The sequence below is a fragment of the Alexandromys fortis genome, unplaced genomic scaffold, assembly GCF_014885135.2.
Source record: "Alexandromys fortis isolate MF-2015 unplaced genomic scaffold, M_Fortis_MF-2015_v1.1 scaffold_139, whole genome shotgun sequence".
Taxonomy (NCBI): domain Eukaryota; kingdom Metazoa; phylum Chordata; class Mammalia; order Rodentia; family Cricetidae; genus Alexandromys; species Alexandromys fortis.
In genome coordinates, this window is record NW_026068020.1 from 208,252 (window position 1) to 225,477 (window position 17,226).

Sequence of the window (17,226 nt, forward strand, 5' to 3'; positions counted from 1 at the left end):
TGACCCAACTCTACCACCCTGTGTATAGACCCCATTATATCCTGCTATAAAGACCCTGGTCCATAATGTTCATTGCTGTTCTTGACACAATAGCCAGAAAATTAATCAGCCTATATATTTTGTCAACAGATGATGGCTTAAAAAAAAATGTGGCATATACAAAATGAAACTGTACTCAGCTGTAAAGAAAAATGAAATGTTCAGGTACATGGATAAAATTATATATAAAATCTCCCAAATGAGATGAGCCAGGGTCAAAAGAGAAATACCACACATTCTCTCTCATATGCAGGTCCAGCTTCGCATCTTTAGATCTGTGTGCTTAACTTGGAACATACGTAGAAGCCAGGAATTAGAAAGGAGCCGTCGGGACACCTTAAGGGAGGGTGTCTGGTAGAACATAGGTGATATGAAAGAAAACGATGTTGTTGGGTGTGGGTTGCTTTCAGTCAGGGTAGGGAGGATGGAGACGTGGGTTGTGGATGGGAGAGTTAGCAGAAACAATGGGTGTATGAGAAAGAAATATCAAAACCTCTGATTTTTTTTAAGTCAATTAGAAAATAAAGTTTAAGAAGGAAGGTCTCCAGCATGGCTATAATGTTGCTTATAGAAGCCTTTGAATAGTAAATTATTACCATTTAAAGAGATTTGGAAAGGGCTTTGACTTCTTCCTGAACTGTCATTTTGAGTGTATGCCGTACCTTTGTTTGGACCCAGTTTTGCTTGACTTAACAGTTTTTACAGTACTGATCTGATAGTGACAAATTCCTTTGCCTGGCTAACTAAAAAATATTTATTTCTGAGAGGTGTTTTCAATTGATAGAAGATTCTAGCTTGACCATTCTCACAATACCTGGAAGGTTCTCTATGCCTTGTGCCTGCATTGTTTCTCCTTTGGTCTTGTTGCCCCAGGATTCTTTCAGGGTTTTCTGTAGCCCCGTTAGTACTATTTTTAAGGGGTTCATTGTGACTTGCCTCTGTGTGGTTGTCTTTGTATCTTGCAGAGTTTTGCTGAGTTTCTGGATGTGCTCTCTGTAAAGCATTTGGGAAAGGTTTCCTATTCCTCGGGGTTTGGGGAATCTATCATGTGCATTAGATGGAAGTTTTCATGGCTCACTGAAACTGTTTTGGCCATTTTCTTTCTGTCTTATTTTGAGTCAATTCTGTTATATCTTTGTGTTCACTATTTTCTATGCTGTTAAGAAATATGCTGATGTTCCGTTGTATTATTTGGATCTTCAAAGAAACAGAAGACCAAGGAAATGTTGAAGCAATGTATTAGGAGGAAGCAGAGAAGACAACTGGAAGGGGCAGGAGAGCCTGTGGCGTGCCTGGCAGGCAGTGGGGAGGACAGATCCAGGAGGCGTGTGGCCAGACTAGAGAGCCTGGGAAGAGCCCGTGGCTACAAAGTGGACTGGCACTGCTCCTTTGCCCCAGCCATTGACAGGGAGGGTGTGGCCTGCCATGAGCAGGGCAGTGCGCCCCAAGGGCCCGTCCTTCATAGCCCCCCAATAGAACTGTACTTCAGGAATCTTATTTTTGAACTTGGAACTTCTGCCTTTCTGTTTTCCAGCTCTCCCTTGTTCTGTCATCTGTCATTTTGTTCCCAGAACATATCGAGCACTTTTCCTAACAGATGCTTTAAGGTCCCTGTTCACTAATCCATCATGTTCGTCATTTCTGAGTCAGCCTGATTCTCCCTCTGGCTGAGGGTCACATTTTCCACTTGCACATGTCTGGAAGTGCATCACTGCTGCAGCACATTGTGAGTTGTATGGTTTGGAATGCTAGATGCTGTTCTATTCTGAGACAAGTGTTAGAAATCTTCTGGCTGCGGTGCAGTTACTTGCACATCAGCATTAATCCTACGAGCAGTGAGTTTTAGTTTTCCAGTGCTCTAGCGTAGCCTGTTTTGGGGGGACAGTATAACCTGAGATCTCTCTTATGCTCGTGTGTGTGAGGAGGGGCCTGTGGGAACCCATCTGACCCACCACCTAAAGTGAGTAGCCTTGGATTCATTTTGCTCACAGCTCCTGGAGGTTTTGTCCAGCCTTGCAGGATATCACCTCTGCTGCCTGGACATTGTTTTCAGCTGAAAGCCAGTGGCCCTGACAAATTCTGGAGCTCTTTCTTTGCTTAGACCCTATGTCCCTACACTTTGGCCTGTTTAGGATCAGGTAGGACATGGGACTCAGCTTTCCAGTTTCTAAATGCTTCTGATTAGAGAGAGAGACCAGATGCAATAGCACACCCTGTTGGGACACAGCTGTTACTTGATGGTGCTTCATCTGGCAGGTCTCAGTTGTCAGGCCGTGGTCCTGGAACCCGGGGCCCGGAGGCCATATGTTACAAGTTGGCCCATGTCCAGTATATGGTCAGGAGAGGGCTTTTCTGCACATGCTGCTTTGAACCTGAAGTGTCCGCTTCACTGGCTGTGGCGTGTAGAGGGGGGTATCTTTTACGACTTTCAGAACCCTACTCCTTCATGTTACTTAAATCCAAAACTCGGTGGCTTCACTTGGGATACACAAGGTAACAAGACACCTTGTCATTGCCTCTCAGACTCCCAACTGAACCTTGGTGAAGCCCCATAGTCAGCTTGTGCACAGGCGGGTAAGGTGGTGCCCTGTTTGCAAGGACAGCCAGCCTGAAGAGCAGCCAGTTTGCTCGTCCTGGTGGGAGGCCCTGGAGACCAAGAGCAAGGAGAAGAGGTGCTGAGTCAGCTCCCTTGCCTAAGCCGCAGCACAGTAATCCAGACCAGAACTTCCACACTGTCAAGTTAGAGCCATGGAGGGGTGCTGTCTACACCTGCTGTTCAGGCTGTTTTGCTTCAGCAAGCAGTTCTGTTTCTGGGAGTTTATCCGAAGCATCTACAAAGGAGAAGCATTGTAGGGAGGAGTGGAGGCTGGAAACAGCAGGACATGGCAGCACAGGTCCACTCTAGGCTGGAGCAGGTAGAATGAAGTGTCTAGGGACTCGGGCTTAGCACCCACTCCAGAGTTGGAACGAATGCAGATTCTTGTGCCATGTGCTTGAGGCAAGTGACTTACTCTTTTTTTGTTTTGTTTTGTTTTTAGTTGTTTTGAGATAGGATTTCTCTCTGTAGCTTTGGTGCCTTAGCTCTTATAGACCGGGCTGGCCTCGAACTCAGAGATTCACCTGCCTCTGCCTCCCAAGTGCTGGGATTAAAGGCGTGTGTCACCACCGCCCACTCTTTTTGAAAAAAATAAAAAATACATGCATATCTTGTAGCATTCCTTGTGTCTCCAGCTGTCCAGGGCCCTGTCCAGAGGTGTTTTGTCTTGGGCTTCATCTGGAGCCTTCTAGTGATCTGAATTGCTGGTTTAGATTCAGCATGGCTTCCAGCCCACAGGTGAACAGTTATCAACTAGGAACTTCGGGGTGCTGTGCCTTCTCCCCAGAATCTGGGGGTGCCCCTTACTGGATTTCATAAGCCAATTAAATGCTCCTGAAGAATTCCAGAGAGTGGGTTTTGTGAAGCAATTAGTAGACATTGGTGAGGCTCAGCAGGTTTTGAGGTTTTCAGCTAGTTTTTACCTAAAACTCAGGACAATGGTGCTTGAAAGCCCTGGCCCTGCCGACTGACTGGCCGCTGGAGTAGTGCAGACCTGCTCAGATAGTCCTCTGAAGGAGGTACATCTTCTGTTCGTCAGACAGAATTGTGCGAATCGGTCCAGCAAGTGAGAAGAAGCGACCTTCTCTTCAGCTGGAAGGAAGTTGGAGAAGCTCTGTGTTTCAGTGGCTGTGGGGCTGGTCTGCAACACACTGTACCTTTATGTCTTAGCACCTGGGTTCTTATTTGTGACGTCCAACTCTCCAGCTGAGGACAGCTGATGACAGGCCAGAGGCCTCTCCCACGGCTCCCTTGCTTCCACAGCCGTTTCTTGCCTGTGCTCCTTCAGACCTGGACATTTCAGTGACTTCCCAAGGCCTGTGCCATCTTCCTTACCTGCCTGCACTTCCTCACTCTTCAAAGCCAAGACCCTGGTGACAATGGCCTCTAGTGATCTCGTCACTGGTTCTCAAAGCCAGTCAACATTCACAATAGTCAAACAGGCAGTCAGAGCTTGAGAACAAGACATTTCCTAGGCTGGGTCCCCTCTGCCAGCTCTTGCTGAGTGCCTCTGCTGTCTGTTGTCCCTCCTGTCCTTATTGACATCAGTGAGAATTCTACAGGTTTGTCTCATCTAGCAGGGCTTCTCTGGGCAAGACTGTTTCATTGCAGTGGATCCCTGCTCTCGGGTGCTCCTCTGGGTACTAGATGGGCAGTAGCTGATCAGCTTGGGGTTGGGCATGTGGTCTTTACTCTAAACAGTGTTTTAATGCCTTTCCCCCATAGCTGCCAGGCCGCAAGTACAACCCTGGATACAATGAAGAAGTGGGTGACAAGTGGATCTGGCTGAAGTGAATGGACCCCTCTGCCTAGCTGTGTCACAGCCAGGAAGATGTCTGCTCTGCCCAACTCTGAACTCCAGAGCTTTACAAGACAAGACAACAGGAAAAAAAGCAATGATCGAGAGATTGCCTGAAGAAATGGTCAAAAAATCCAGTCTTTCCTGTGCCTAGTTAGTTGATTGAAAGATTCAACTTCCATTGAAAAGGTTCTGGAACCTTCCAGTTTTATTTTGGAATCATCTGGGGGAAAAAAAAAAAGCATGTCTGCTCTGGAAGAGCAGCTCACTGGACGCCCCGTGTCCCCGTGCTGTGTCTTTCAGTCCTCTCAACTTCAAGAAATAAATCTGGCTCTATAGCTCCTCCTCCTGTGTCCACACACGCTCGCGCACACGCACGCACACACACGCACACGGTGGTGATGCGCAGCCCTTCCATGCCTTCCCTGCAGTTTGCACTCACACACAATGTTGAAATGGTTTTCTGAAGCATTTCTTCTTTAACAGTGCACATTAGAGCAAAAAGGGAAAGAAGACCCCCCACAGACTAGCAGAATGGTGTCCTCTAAAGCAGGCTCACTTGATGAGCATGGAATGTGGGTACAGAGGCAAGGTCTCATACTGTCACCAAAAATCAGGGTGCCAGTCCCAAGTGAAGAAAGCAATTGCATTTTGGTTTTCACCTGTATTGGCACCTAGGGGGAAGGAGTCTTTATGAGCTAGTGTCAGTCCGTGTTGCTATTCGGGAGTTCCTCTGTAAATTGTCCTAAGCTGTAAGTTTGTACTGAGCCCCCTGCTGTGACTGTTCCTAGTACATATGACTTACATTTAGCTTCATTAAAACTTAATGAAATTTAGCACTCAGTTTCCTAGTAGCACTGGGCTCTATCAGGTACACGCAGCACATGGCAGCTGGGATTAGTATTAGACCAAACAGAAGACTTTCATCTTCCAAAACAGTCTGCTTGGCCTTATTGCTGTTGCTACCGACCTGCCATTCCTCCCTCTCTTCCTCCTCCTGAAATGGGCCAGCCCTGGAGTGTTGTGGAACCCATTTAGGAATGGCTTAAAGAAAGAGAAAGAATCTTTATCTTGGCTATATTTCCGGCCCATGCCTACGAGGAGCTGCTGCACATGTCAGCACAGTACATGCGCGCGCACACACACACACACACACACACACACCCCGTCCTGAGAGTCCACATGCTTGTTTCATTCCCAGTGGCTCTTCTCCCTGGGTGTGTGTCGCCTTTGTTTGTGTTGCTACAGAAGTCTGTCTTCCCATTTCCTGTGTTCGCCCTACGTTGAGCAAAGGAAGATGAGTCCACTTTCCCAGACTCCTCCAGGGTGAAACCCTGCAGAGTCTAGTAGAAGCTCTAATCTGGTTTCAGTGCATTACCTCATTAGTTTCACCAAAATGCTTACTGCCCTTTGGAACGTAGATCAGGGCTGAGATAAAAGCGTGCACTTTGCTTAGCCCGCACTGGCAGCCTCGGCGCTTTGAGGATCAGGAATTCAGCACTGTCTCAACACTGGTTCTGTGTGCTTTCTGTTGAAGAGGAAGTCCTCGATGACATACCGCCCTTGTGGCTGTCCTCCCCCAACACCCACACCCACCGCCGGTCTTCAGCAGAGCAAGGCTCAGCCTGGTGGCAGCTGGCATGCTCCCCAGGCATCAGACTTCTGCCAACTGCAATCCACAGTACAGCCACGGAGCCATGGCAAATAGCCTCCCACCAGGCAAAGCAGTGCAGTGAGGGCAGTGTAGCTACATGGCCACTTGTGGGTGTGAGGTAATAGGAGGGGCTAAGAGCCCGCAGTCAGGCTGTATGTGATGGGTGGGATTGTGCAGTGCAGTACAAATGAAGACCTCTCTTCCTTGCTTTACATTGGGCCCCTCTGACGGCTCCTCATTGCTTAGAAACATCCTGTGATCTGCTTACCAGAAAGGCCTTCTGTATTGGCCGTTTGTAAGCTGTGTGTGCTGGCACCAAGGAGACAGGCCTGCTCTGTGGCAGATCTGCAAGGTTAGGGCTGCTGTGCAGTAGGCAGGATGGTGCTGCACTTACCACCCTCACGTAATGTAGCCTTTGAAACAGCTGGGAGGTAGAACCTGAATCACCCTGGGCTTTACATTGAATATAAAGCCAGCCCCTGAGGGGGTTCCCAGGACCTGCAGCCCTTAGGTCCTTTTGTCCTGTTGGGGTCTTTAGAGGTAAGCTCCTCTGGAAGACAGCAAGTCCAGGATTTGACCAGAGAGTTTGAGGGAAAGTGCCTTTCTTACTTGCATGGCCTTGCCGGGAGGCCCGAGCTCTAAGTTTTGGTGTATCCCATTTTCGCTAGGACTCTGATCTGACACCCTAGGACCAGAGATCTCCAATATAGGCTTACCCCAAAGGATCAATGGCAAGGGATATTTAAGGCAGGGTGTCGTTGGCACCTATGAGATGACCTTTATGACTTTTTTAGTATTCTGACAGAAAGCTAGTCCAACAGATCTACCCTTTAAAGCTGCATTTTCCTATGAAGGGGTGGTGCCAGCAGCAGTAGGGTATTTCTCCTGTGTGCATTGGAAGCAGAGGCTCTCTGTGTTCCTCACAAACTTGGTAGCCTCGTGGAGGTGAGCAGACTAAGGGGCCAAAGCTAGGGCATTCCAGGGTCAGGGCATAGTCCAGTGGGATGTGAGTGAGACCTCAGCCGGGTCAGTGGCAAGAAACAAAATGATGCCGCCTTGGAACCGACCTGGAGCCAGGGCAATATGAAAACACAATACTAAGGACAAAGACACGTGTACTGGCTTCCCTCCTCACAGTCCTAAGTGGTCACATCCACTGCCTGCTAAGCCTAGGACCACTGCAGTGGGCACAGCCCAGTGATGGTTAGATCTGTATGTGGGATCGCCCATCCCAGGCTTTCCTAACACTCCCCATACGCTGCCTTCAACCCTTTCAACTTCAAATTACAGCATTCTGTGCTCGCAGGCCACTCCTTGCCCGTAGCAGGTAAAGAGCCCACACGGTTGGCTCTTCAGACTGTCCTTTCAAGGCCCAGGCTGCTCAGAGCAGAACAGAGCCCTGGAGAGGCAAGAGGTTAGGCAGAGCTGGAGAAAGAACCATTGTGGATAAGAGCTGGCCAATGGGGGGGGGAAGCCCTGTCTTGAAGGACCCTTTTGTTTGAAAATGGATACAGGGATACAGGGGTGGTTATATAGGCGATGGAGTCACAGCCTGTAGGTACCCTGTAGGTGGGGAGTTGTAGCCAGATGTGTGCACCTGCCCTTAATCGCCTAGTGAGACTTCCTCATTTCAACCAGCCCTCAGTCAAAACAGTTGTTTTGACAAGGGTCATTTTGTCCTTAGGCTTTTAATTGCTGATTCTGCTTCCTGACTTTCCCAGTGGCCAATCGGGAAAGAATGGCTTCCCCAAGGCCCTGCTGCTGATCAAACCCAGGTAAGGAGATACTCTTCCTTCATTATGAGAGATAAGACTCTGAAGTCCAAACTGGAGTGGGTGTCTTAGGGGGAGCGACACCTCGCTGATCAGCCTCACAGCCAACCTCCAAGCCCCTGAGCCCACTGTCATCACAGAGAGCGGGAAGTTCCAGCGTCCTTCAATACCTCTTGGCACACAGCTCCCCAGGGGTCCTGTGTGATGTCTGTGGAGACCGAATGTGGATGTGCCATGTGTTCTGCACACTGTCCTTCAGGAAGTGTCTCTCTGGAGCACGGGTGCCCTGCTGAAGTTCAGCCCTTGGTTCAGCGGCTCTTGCTGCTGTCAAGGGAGTCTTAATCTCTCACACAGCGATCAGAGTCCAGAAGACCTGTGGGCTGTGCCGACTGAGGACGGAGCCTGAGGAGGTCTGGGTGTCCAGGTTGCTCAGCCTGGAGACAGGCTCTGGGTGAGGGAACTCTCAAGGCCCACACAATGCCCTGGATCAGTATGAGCTACAACCTGTGTTTCCTCACAGCCCTGGATCTCATGTGACAGACACCCTTGCCCTCAGGATTCCCCATGCAGCTCCCCTGACAGCAACCTCTTGTCAAGTCTGCAGCCCTGAGGTGCCCTGTGGCCAGCAAGGTGACCCTGGTCCGCCCCATGTCAATGCCCAGTGGTCCCTAAATCTAGGAGCCACCCCCTTCCTCTAGTCCCCTCCTTGGACTAAAGCAAGTCTTTTGGTGGGGCTGGTTAGGAACCAGCAGCTGTTGAGGGGGGACCATCTGGGGGAAGGGTGAGCTGGCTCAGGGAGCCCTGGACAATAGTGGGGGAAATTGCAGGAAATGGGAAGAAATGGCAGATCCGGGCCCTATTTTCCAAGCTGCCAAGCTTTTTGAATATACATATAACAGGTATAATTATGTCTCTTCCTTCCAAACACTTCCAGATCATTTTTTCCCTTTTTAAACTGGACAGCATCCCATCCTTCTCGTCAGCAGTGCTCAGGCCTCCTCTCCGGCCTTGTAGGCTCCCAGAAGCATTGACAGGGCCAGTGGGAAGCCAAGAGGATAGAGCCCTGTGGGCTGCTGCAGCTACAGATGCCCCTGGTGTGTGCTGGCCCGGCAGAGCTGCCACCTCCAGGCAAGACCATGGCACTTGTCCCCAGGGCACCATGTAATCACCTTGATCATGTACCTCCAGGTGTTCCAGGTCCAAGGCCTCTAAAAGTCTGAGTGTCTAGGTGCTTATGTCTGCGTGAGAGGGAGCCAGAATCCTGAGCGTCTCCTCTGACTCCGGCTCTGACCTGGGAAGTCTTAGAGACAAGGCAGCGTCGCCAGGCTGGCAATCAAGTGACAAGGGCCAGGCAAGAGGGCTTCTTGAATCCCACCTGCCCCTGTCCATCCATTTAGACTCTCAGTGTGAGTGTCACTGGTTAAGCATGCACATGAGCAGACAGAATAGCATGTGGATGGAATGGAAGGACCTACCTGCGGGTCTAATGTCCCTGGTCCCAGGCGTCTCTGCTTCCTGGCTGCACAGGCAGTGTGAATGGCGGCCTCAAGCTGTTGCCACCATGCTATCCCCGCCAGGATGGATGGTACTCGAATTGTAGCCAGAATAAACCCTTTCTTTGTTGTTTGTTTGTTTGTTTTGCTTTATTTTGCTTTTGTTTTCAAAACAGGGTTTCTTTGTCCTGGAACTAGCTTTTGTAGACCAGGCTGACCTCAAAATCACAGATATCGGCCTGCCTCTGCCTCCAGATTGCTGGAATTAAAGGCATGTACTACCACCATCCAGACAGAATAAACCCTTTTTAACTTACTTTAGCTGAATGTTTTATCACAAAAACAAGAAAGGTAGCTAACACAGCACGTCCAGCATTTATCCTGAGAGGTAGGACATGGAAGGGACCCTGTGCACTAAGCTGCCTGGGGTCTGACCCCGTATTTGGGCCTGACTAGAGGCCTTCAGGCTGCCTCCCTTCCACAACAGCTCTGACTTGTACAGTCTTGGTACTGGAGTTAGTTAACTTGAAGCCAGAGGAGGTTTCAAGTCTCAGGCCCTCCCAACAGCAAAGGGTGCTCACTTGAGGCTGGGTGATGGGCTGTGCACAGAGGAGGAGAGGCCTAGAACCTCAGAAGCCTTGGATCCCCACCCTCTTCCCTCCTCCAAATTCACTTGTGTATGTCACTTACTCCTAGTACCAAGACAGAGTGTGAGCAAGCCAGGCAGCAGATGTCTTCAGGTCCAGGGCTGAGGTTCAGACCCCTAGCCTGTCTGTGGCCTTGGGTTTGCCCCCACAGATGCAAGATCTCATTACAGGTTCCTACTAGACATTGCTAGAGTCATTTACGTGAGATGCATGCCTTCTTGCCCTTCTGTCCTGTACAGAACCTGGGAGGATGGGTGATAGGTCTCCTCTGTGGCCTAGAACAGGACTTTAGAGCCCAGGATATCCTGCAAAGATGACATCAGGGCTCTAGGTCATAGCTTACATGCATTTGACTGAGGACGCAGCCAGGAAGCCGCTGGCATGCCATCTTGTAATCCAGTTCTGGTCTCTGATGGGCCACCACCCCTTAGCCTCATGAGCTGGACTTATGGAAGTATCCAATGGCCATCTGGGTTCTCTGAAGGTGTTTCTCACATGTCCTCATATCCAGGGCCAGGGCTACAACAACTGACCCCTAGCACAACACCCTACAGCCAGGGCCAGGGCTACAACAACTGGCCCCTAGCACAACACCCTACAGCCAGGGCCAGGGCTACAACAACTGGCCCCTTGCACAACACCCTACAGCCAGGGCCAGGACTGCAACTGGCCCCTGGCACAACACCCTACAGTGGAGCAGCAGCATTTTGGCACACTGAACCCAGAGCCCACTGGCCTCCCCCAACCCCAGCCTGTCTTTCCTGGACTCTGCCTTCATGGCTACTGTGAGCTGTCATCTGAGCCCCCATCCTCCCTGTCTATCTGCTGAGCTGCCCTCTGGAACCCAAGCTCACCCTGAAGCCAGCCAGGTGATGCCAAGACATACTCTCTCCCCACTGTGGAATGGCCTCTCCGCATCCATGCCTGGGTTAGATGTTCAGCCTCAATGCCCCTAACTCAGCACTGTGAAGCAGCTTCAAAGGTCGCCGGATAAGCTGTTGGATGTCTGCATCAAATATGGATGGTTTTCAGAATCCCATCGTGGGCGCTGAACAATAGCCACTGTCCTCTTCACCCCTTAGCTTTGTGACTGCGAAGCCACAGATGGCTGAATCCAATCCACTCGCATTGAAACTTGTCTCTCACTCGTGTATTGTCTGGGCCTCTCTGCTTTTTCTTTCATTTTAAGAAAAAACAGATATGACATAAACACTTCGTTTTTTCTTTATAGAGCCATGAAATCAACTTAACCCCAGTAATGTTACAGTCAGAATTTTTAATAAAAATTGGATTTCTCTTGAATTTGTCACTGGTAGAAACTCATATAATTAGCCATTTAAATGTGTGTGTGTTTACATTATCAGGCAATGGCCTTATTATTAAAGACTGTCATATATTCTGGAACTACATCCCTGTTGCTCTGAGCAAGAAAAAGAAGAGGCATATGACTAAGAAAAAAATGGTTTTCATGCCCAGGTCTTCTTCGTGGATCGCGATCGCAGAACTCAAAGATTTTGTTAATTACCCTGTAATTTGTTGCAAAAGATAAGTCAGTATTGAAAGCAAAAAATCCTTATAATTTAAAAGAAAAACAAAGTGTTTAAAGAATAGTCCTCACTTGATGTTAGGCAAGAAACGGAGGCACAATTAAAGAATATTCTATAAGCAAATATTTTCTTTTACATTGTCAGAGATCTGACAGAATTCTGTTCATAAATACATTGATATGTGTAAAAATAAGTAATACGCATTTTGTTTTCCTTCTTTCCAACTTAGAACCTTTTCTTAAATATTTAGAAAAAATTGAATAAAATGATTAATCTTTCACCCAGATTCAAGTTCTTTGAAAATCATTGGTAGAGTTCTTTCCAAGCACGCTTGAGGCCCTGGGATCTAGCCCCACTGTTAAAAAGAGGAAAGGCTGTTTTTACATCTTGTTTCAAGCCCAGCCTGTGGGGGAGCCCAGGATATAGTCTGCAGTACTCCCCCACTTGAATGAGGTGGGCAATCCCTGTGTTCTAAAACACACTAACGCAAACAGCTTGCCCCTTGGCCGTGGGCACATGAGCCTGTGTCCTTCAGTGGTGAGGCCTTTCCCCACACTGCCTGGAACCCGCTGCTCTCTGCCTCAGAACAACTTCCCTCGTCACATAAAACGCAAGGTCACATCCAGCTCTAGCTGCCGAGTGGTGTGGCCACAAATGGGTATTTGTATCGGGAGCCATTGCATCCACATGCCACGGATCCCCCTCCCCTGACACAAGGCACTGGCTTGCTGGACAGCCTGGGACATAGTCGGCAACATCCCGACTTGGGTGAGACAGCCCAATCTCCTCCACTCCCAGCCCCTGATGTGTGCTGCAAGAGGCTATATAGTTCTCATGGTTGCTGAGTTTAGAAAAAGACGAAGGCAAGCAGGCTATGGTGGCTGTTGACAGATGCTTGTAAGTGAAGCATTCAACAGACTTGAAGCAGGACTATGGAGACCTTGAGGCCAGCTGGGATGCATAGCAAGACCCAGCCTCCAGAATAAATAAAGATATGATAGATAGATAGATAGATAGATAGATAGATAGATAGATAGATAGATAGATGACAGATAGATAGATGATAGATAGATAGATAGATAGATAGATAGATAGATAGATAGCTCACAAATAGAAAATGGATGGTTGAGTAGGCAAGCATAATGGAAGCCATATTTTTTTCTGAGTTTTTTTTTTTTTTTCAGAGACAAGAACTGGTTTTGCAGAGAATTCTGGCAAGGATGGATGTGAGATGGTTAAGCCTGGAGTGGTTGGGAATAAGAAGGTCACAGAACTCCTGGAGGACACAGCACCTAGATGAAGGTTCACAGGCAATGGCTCCCCTAACTCAAATTGGGACTACTACAGCTTCTGTCCTAGGCTCTTTAGCCAGCCATTGGCAGGGCTTAGATGGAGAAGGAGAGAAAGTCAACGTGGTGGCATGTGGATGTGATGGCCCCTGATGCAAGCAGCCAGCCGTGAGCACAGCACTCAGCAGTCAGAGCTTCCTGATTTCCTCTGCAGCTGTCCCACCCACTCAAGTGCTCCATGACAGACTCTCAATCCCTTCTAGAACACAGACACTCTCCCCTGTGCTCCCCAGGAGCGTGGTGGCACAGGTGTGCAGCTGCAGGTCCCCCAAAGCTTCACATGAATTAGTTTGTTTACCGTTCTTTCCTTGCATCTTGGGACTTTCATCCCAGGTTTTTGGAGGCCAGCAGAGTGGACACAGGAGCAAAGAGCCACACTTCACTCCATCCTTGCCTCACTCACAGGCAACCATACTGGTGAGGCCAGCTGCAGATCCCGAACGTCCCCTGTGTGATGTGCTGGAGCCCAGACAGACCTCAGGTGAAGTATCTGAGACAGCAGCAGAAAGCTGAGGGCCGCTGGTGCTGCGTGGTGTGGGCGGGCCGAGGGCTGAGGGTGCAGCAGGGCTGCCTGGTGTCTTCTGCTTTGAGTCAAAAGGTTGCTTGGCATGTATCTGTGTGCAGAGTTGAGCAGGACCCTGACCCAGCATCTAAGCCGACAGGTTAAAAAAAAAAAAGACAGGAGAGATGTCAAGCTTTGTCCCGCTGTTTGTGAGCCCAGGACATGTGTAGGCCCATGAGAGGACTTGGCCCCTTGGTCTCCATGGCAGGAGGAAGGTCTGGCTCTACCTTTACAAACAGGGTCTGCAGAGCTGGAACGAGCTTGGTCTGTGGTGAGCAAGAACCAGGCAGTTGTGATCTTTGCTCCGAATGTTCAGGATCTCAGGGGCGAGTTCTGGCTGACACTCAGCACCCCTGGGCTGGGCTGCTGCCTGAGATGAAGTCAGGTGACTTCCACTCTCCTTGCTCTACTACAGGAATGTCTTCTGGAAACATCGCTATAGCTACAGTCACTGTCCGGGGCAGCCCCTGGCAGTCAACGGCAACCTGTCTGCACCACGTGACTACTGGGATGAAGATGGGTGATCTCTGATAGAGTTGGGAAGCTTCCAATTATTGTTTCTTCAAACATTTTTCTGTTGCCCCACCCCCCTGTTCTCCAGACATGCGCAGGCAGCATTATCCGAATGTCCCGCACGTCATGGTCCCCAGCTCCTTTACCTTGTCACCTTCTCATTGTCACTTTGTTCTTTGGGTTCCACAGTGTTTAGAGGCCTAAGTCTTCCATTCTCCCGGTTCATTCTTTTTCCCCACTGGCAGCTGAGCTCCCATTGAAGTTTTGATTTTAGCCCTTTTACTTCCTATTGCTAGAATTCCTGTGCGTGCACATACATGTGTGTTTGTGTGTGTGTGCATGCGTGTATTTGTGTGTGGTGGGTACACAGACATGTATGTTTGTGGAGGTCAGAGGCTATCCTGGTGGGTGGGTACATATGTATGATGGGGTGGGCGCACCTGTGTACATGTGTGTGGCAGTCAAAGGACAATGTCAGATGTTCCTCAGGCACTGTCAACTGATCTTAGAGACAGCCCCTCACTAGCCTGGAAAGTCACCAAGTAGGCAGGCTAGCGGGCCTGTGAACTTCAGGGATCCACCTGCCTTGCCACCCTTGGGGTTAGAAATGCTAGCCACTGTGTCCATTCTTACATGTGGCTTCTGAGGCTCTGACTCAGTTCCTTACACCTGCAAGCCAAGTGCTTGCCCAACTGAGTGATTAAAATTAGTCCTCCAGCTTAACTTAAAAAAATCTTCTTGATGAGACACCATCTTCAAACTTGTATTTCTAATTGAATCAAGGTTTCCTTTTGTTATTTGGACATATTTATAATCCATGATGACTATTTCGCAGTCTCCCTGTTAAGCCTGACATTTGTTCATCCTCATGGACAGTTCCTGCTGTCTGCATCTTTTTGAATATCCATTTTATTTGTGGAGAGGTAGGTCAGTGGTCAGGAACACATGCTGCTCTTACAGAGGCTCTGGGTTCAGTATCCAGCACTCACATTGGGTGGTTTACAATAGCCTGTAACACCAGTTCCAGGGGATCTTCTGGCCTCCTCCAGCACCTGTGCACACATACATCCACTCAGATACACACATACAAACATAAAATAAGTCCATCTTTATTTTTAAATGTGTATATGTGTATGAGAGTGTGCTCACGAGTGCAGGTGTCTTTGGAGGCCAGAGGCATCCGATCCCTGGAGCTGGAGTTACAGGCTGCTCACAGGTGCCTACATAGGTTCGATCCTCTGTAAGAGCTGCAAGTGCTCTTACCTGCTGAGCCATCTTTCCAGCCCCTGGTGCTTGAATTTTAGAAGTCTGTTTCTTTACGCTCTGTCTCTGTCACTGTCTCTCTGTCTCTCTGTGTGTGTTTCTGTGTATGTGTTTAAAACTGCACTTTTAAGATAATAGATAATACATCAGAGCCACATGTTTCTCTCCTGCTGACCTAATCTGAGCCATGCTGTGAACTGCCAACATTTACTTTAGGCGCATATGTCAGAAACTTCAGGAGAAGAGCAACCCCAGCTTATGGCCAGCGAGAAACAATGTCCCTCCATCCCACAGACGCAAGGAGATGAACAAGGTCATGACCTGACACTGGACACAGGGTCTTCCCCAGAACATCGACACTTGACAAACTCCAAAGTCCCCTAAGAAGTGAGGCTTTGGGGGTGCCTGTGAAGGACTTTCCTGGTTGGGTTAAGTAAGGAGTTAAGTCCCGCCCACTGTGGGTGGCACCATCCCTTGGGATGAGATTCTCCACTGAACAGGGGAAAGGGCTCTGAGCTCCCGACTGTGGATGCCGCGTGACCAGCCACGTGCCTTCCCGCCGCCACAGGCTGCAGCCTCCTGCTGTGGGCCAAACCAAACTCCTCTTTTAAGTTGCTTTTGTCACCAAATAACGTACTTTAAACATTGGGAAGCAGTCAGCGAGTCACGCCTAGGTAATGCCGGCAAGCAGGGTTTCAGAGACAGATCTGAGTGGGATTGGGGAGGAGCACTCAGAATCGGAGCCACTAACAGGGCAGGTGGTGCAGATGTCAGCCTCCCTGGCTCACCACGGGACAAGGCACACACGTTCACTTCGTTTGGCCTGTGCAACAGCCTTTGTCCATCCTACAGAGAGGACATCCAGTGGCCAGATAAGCATCCTGTCCAAAAGAGCACTGTTGGAACTGCCGAACTTGTTACCCAGCCGAGGCACAAACAACCCGAAGAGGACATTACGAGGTGCCTTGCTGTCCTCACTATGGAGGGCAGAAGACACGGTTCACTTAGGATGCCTAAGATGTGTGTCCATAGAGCCCTGTCCTGCCTGCTGGCTTCTCTGTCTCCGTTCTAGACACTGTGTATCACGTGTGCAACTGCAATAAAAATGAAATAAAAAACTCAGATTTGTTTTAGAAGGCAAAATCCTGGCTGTGATTCTGGAGGTTTGGGTGAATTTATTAGCAATAAAAAAAAAAAAAAAGATACTGTAGCTACGTTGCCTGTAAGTGGGGGAAAACTCAGGTGGCAAACACACCAGCTATTTAAATTAAACACACTGCTCATAATGCATTATCCTGGCGTTACAGCAAGCTGTTCCTGCTTGAGTCAGAGAATAATCACTTAATAGCAATAAAACTAAAGCAGTCATCAAAAATCATTTCAGCAGACGGAGAGGTGTCTTGCCATAGGTCTAGAATTCAGAAGGGGCTCACTGTATGAGCGTTACCTGGAGGTGACCCTCATCTGGGGTCAGGCTGTGTGGACAACACGACGTGGGGGCAATGTCTCTGTTCCCCCCCAGAGGAGGTTTAAAGCTAAGGACACCGTAAATGGGGAGGCACATAAGCCGTGTCTGCCTCCCTTTCTAGACTAGGAGGAACAAACAGAATCTCCCACCTAAAATCTGCCCACAGCCCCATGGGACCCTCTCACGTCTGATATGGAGATGAGGAGAAATGGCCAGTGGTGTCTTCTATGGGGGGGTTGGGCTAAGGTGACCTGAGTCATGGATTCTAAGATTGCAGGAACCATAGGCATCAGGAAGGCAGAGTTTGTGGCCCCAACCATGGTACAGTCACTACATTTGATTTGGGGACCAATGGAGGCTCTGGGCTCTGGGTGTTAACCTAGGAGGGGCGGCCCATCTATTCTGTCTACCTGTGCACCCCTGCTGTTCGATGTCTGTCTGTCCTGAAGGTTCTCTAGCAGAGTCCCAAATGCAGCATAAGGATATAAGGCACCGCAGGGTACCCTAAATTCTCCCCAGTGGGCA

General features: G+C 49.2%; 1 protein-coding gene across 2 annotated transcripts in view; it reads left to right on the plus strand.

The window, feature by feature from the left end:
* Ndufa10 (NADH:ubiquinone oxidoreductase subunit A10) overlaps window positions 1-4,771 on the plus strand; it is a 49,737-nt gene extending 44,966 nt beyond the window's left edge. For both annotated transcript variants that reach the window (XM_050163059.1, XM_050163061.1), the window contains one exon: window positions 4,361-4,771. In XM_050163059.1, the coding sequence (XP_050019016.1) occupies window positions 4,361-4,429 (69 nt within the window). In that variant the 3' untranslated portion in view covers window positions 4,430-4,771. The remainder of the gene's footprint in view (window positions 1-4,360) is intronic.
* Window positions 4,772-17,226: the final 12,455 nt, after the last annotated feature.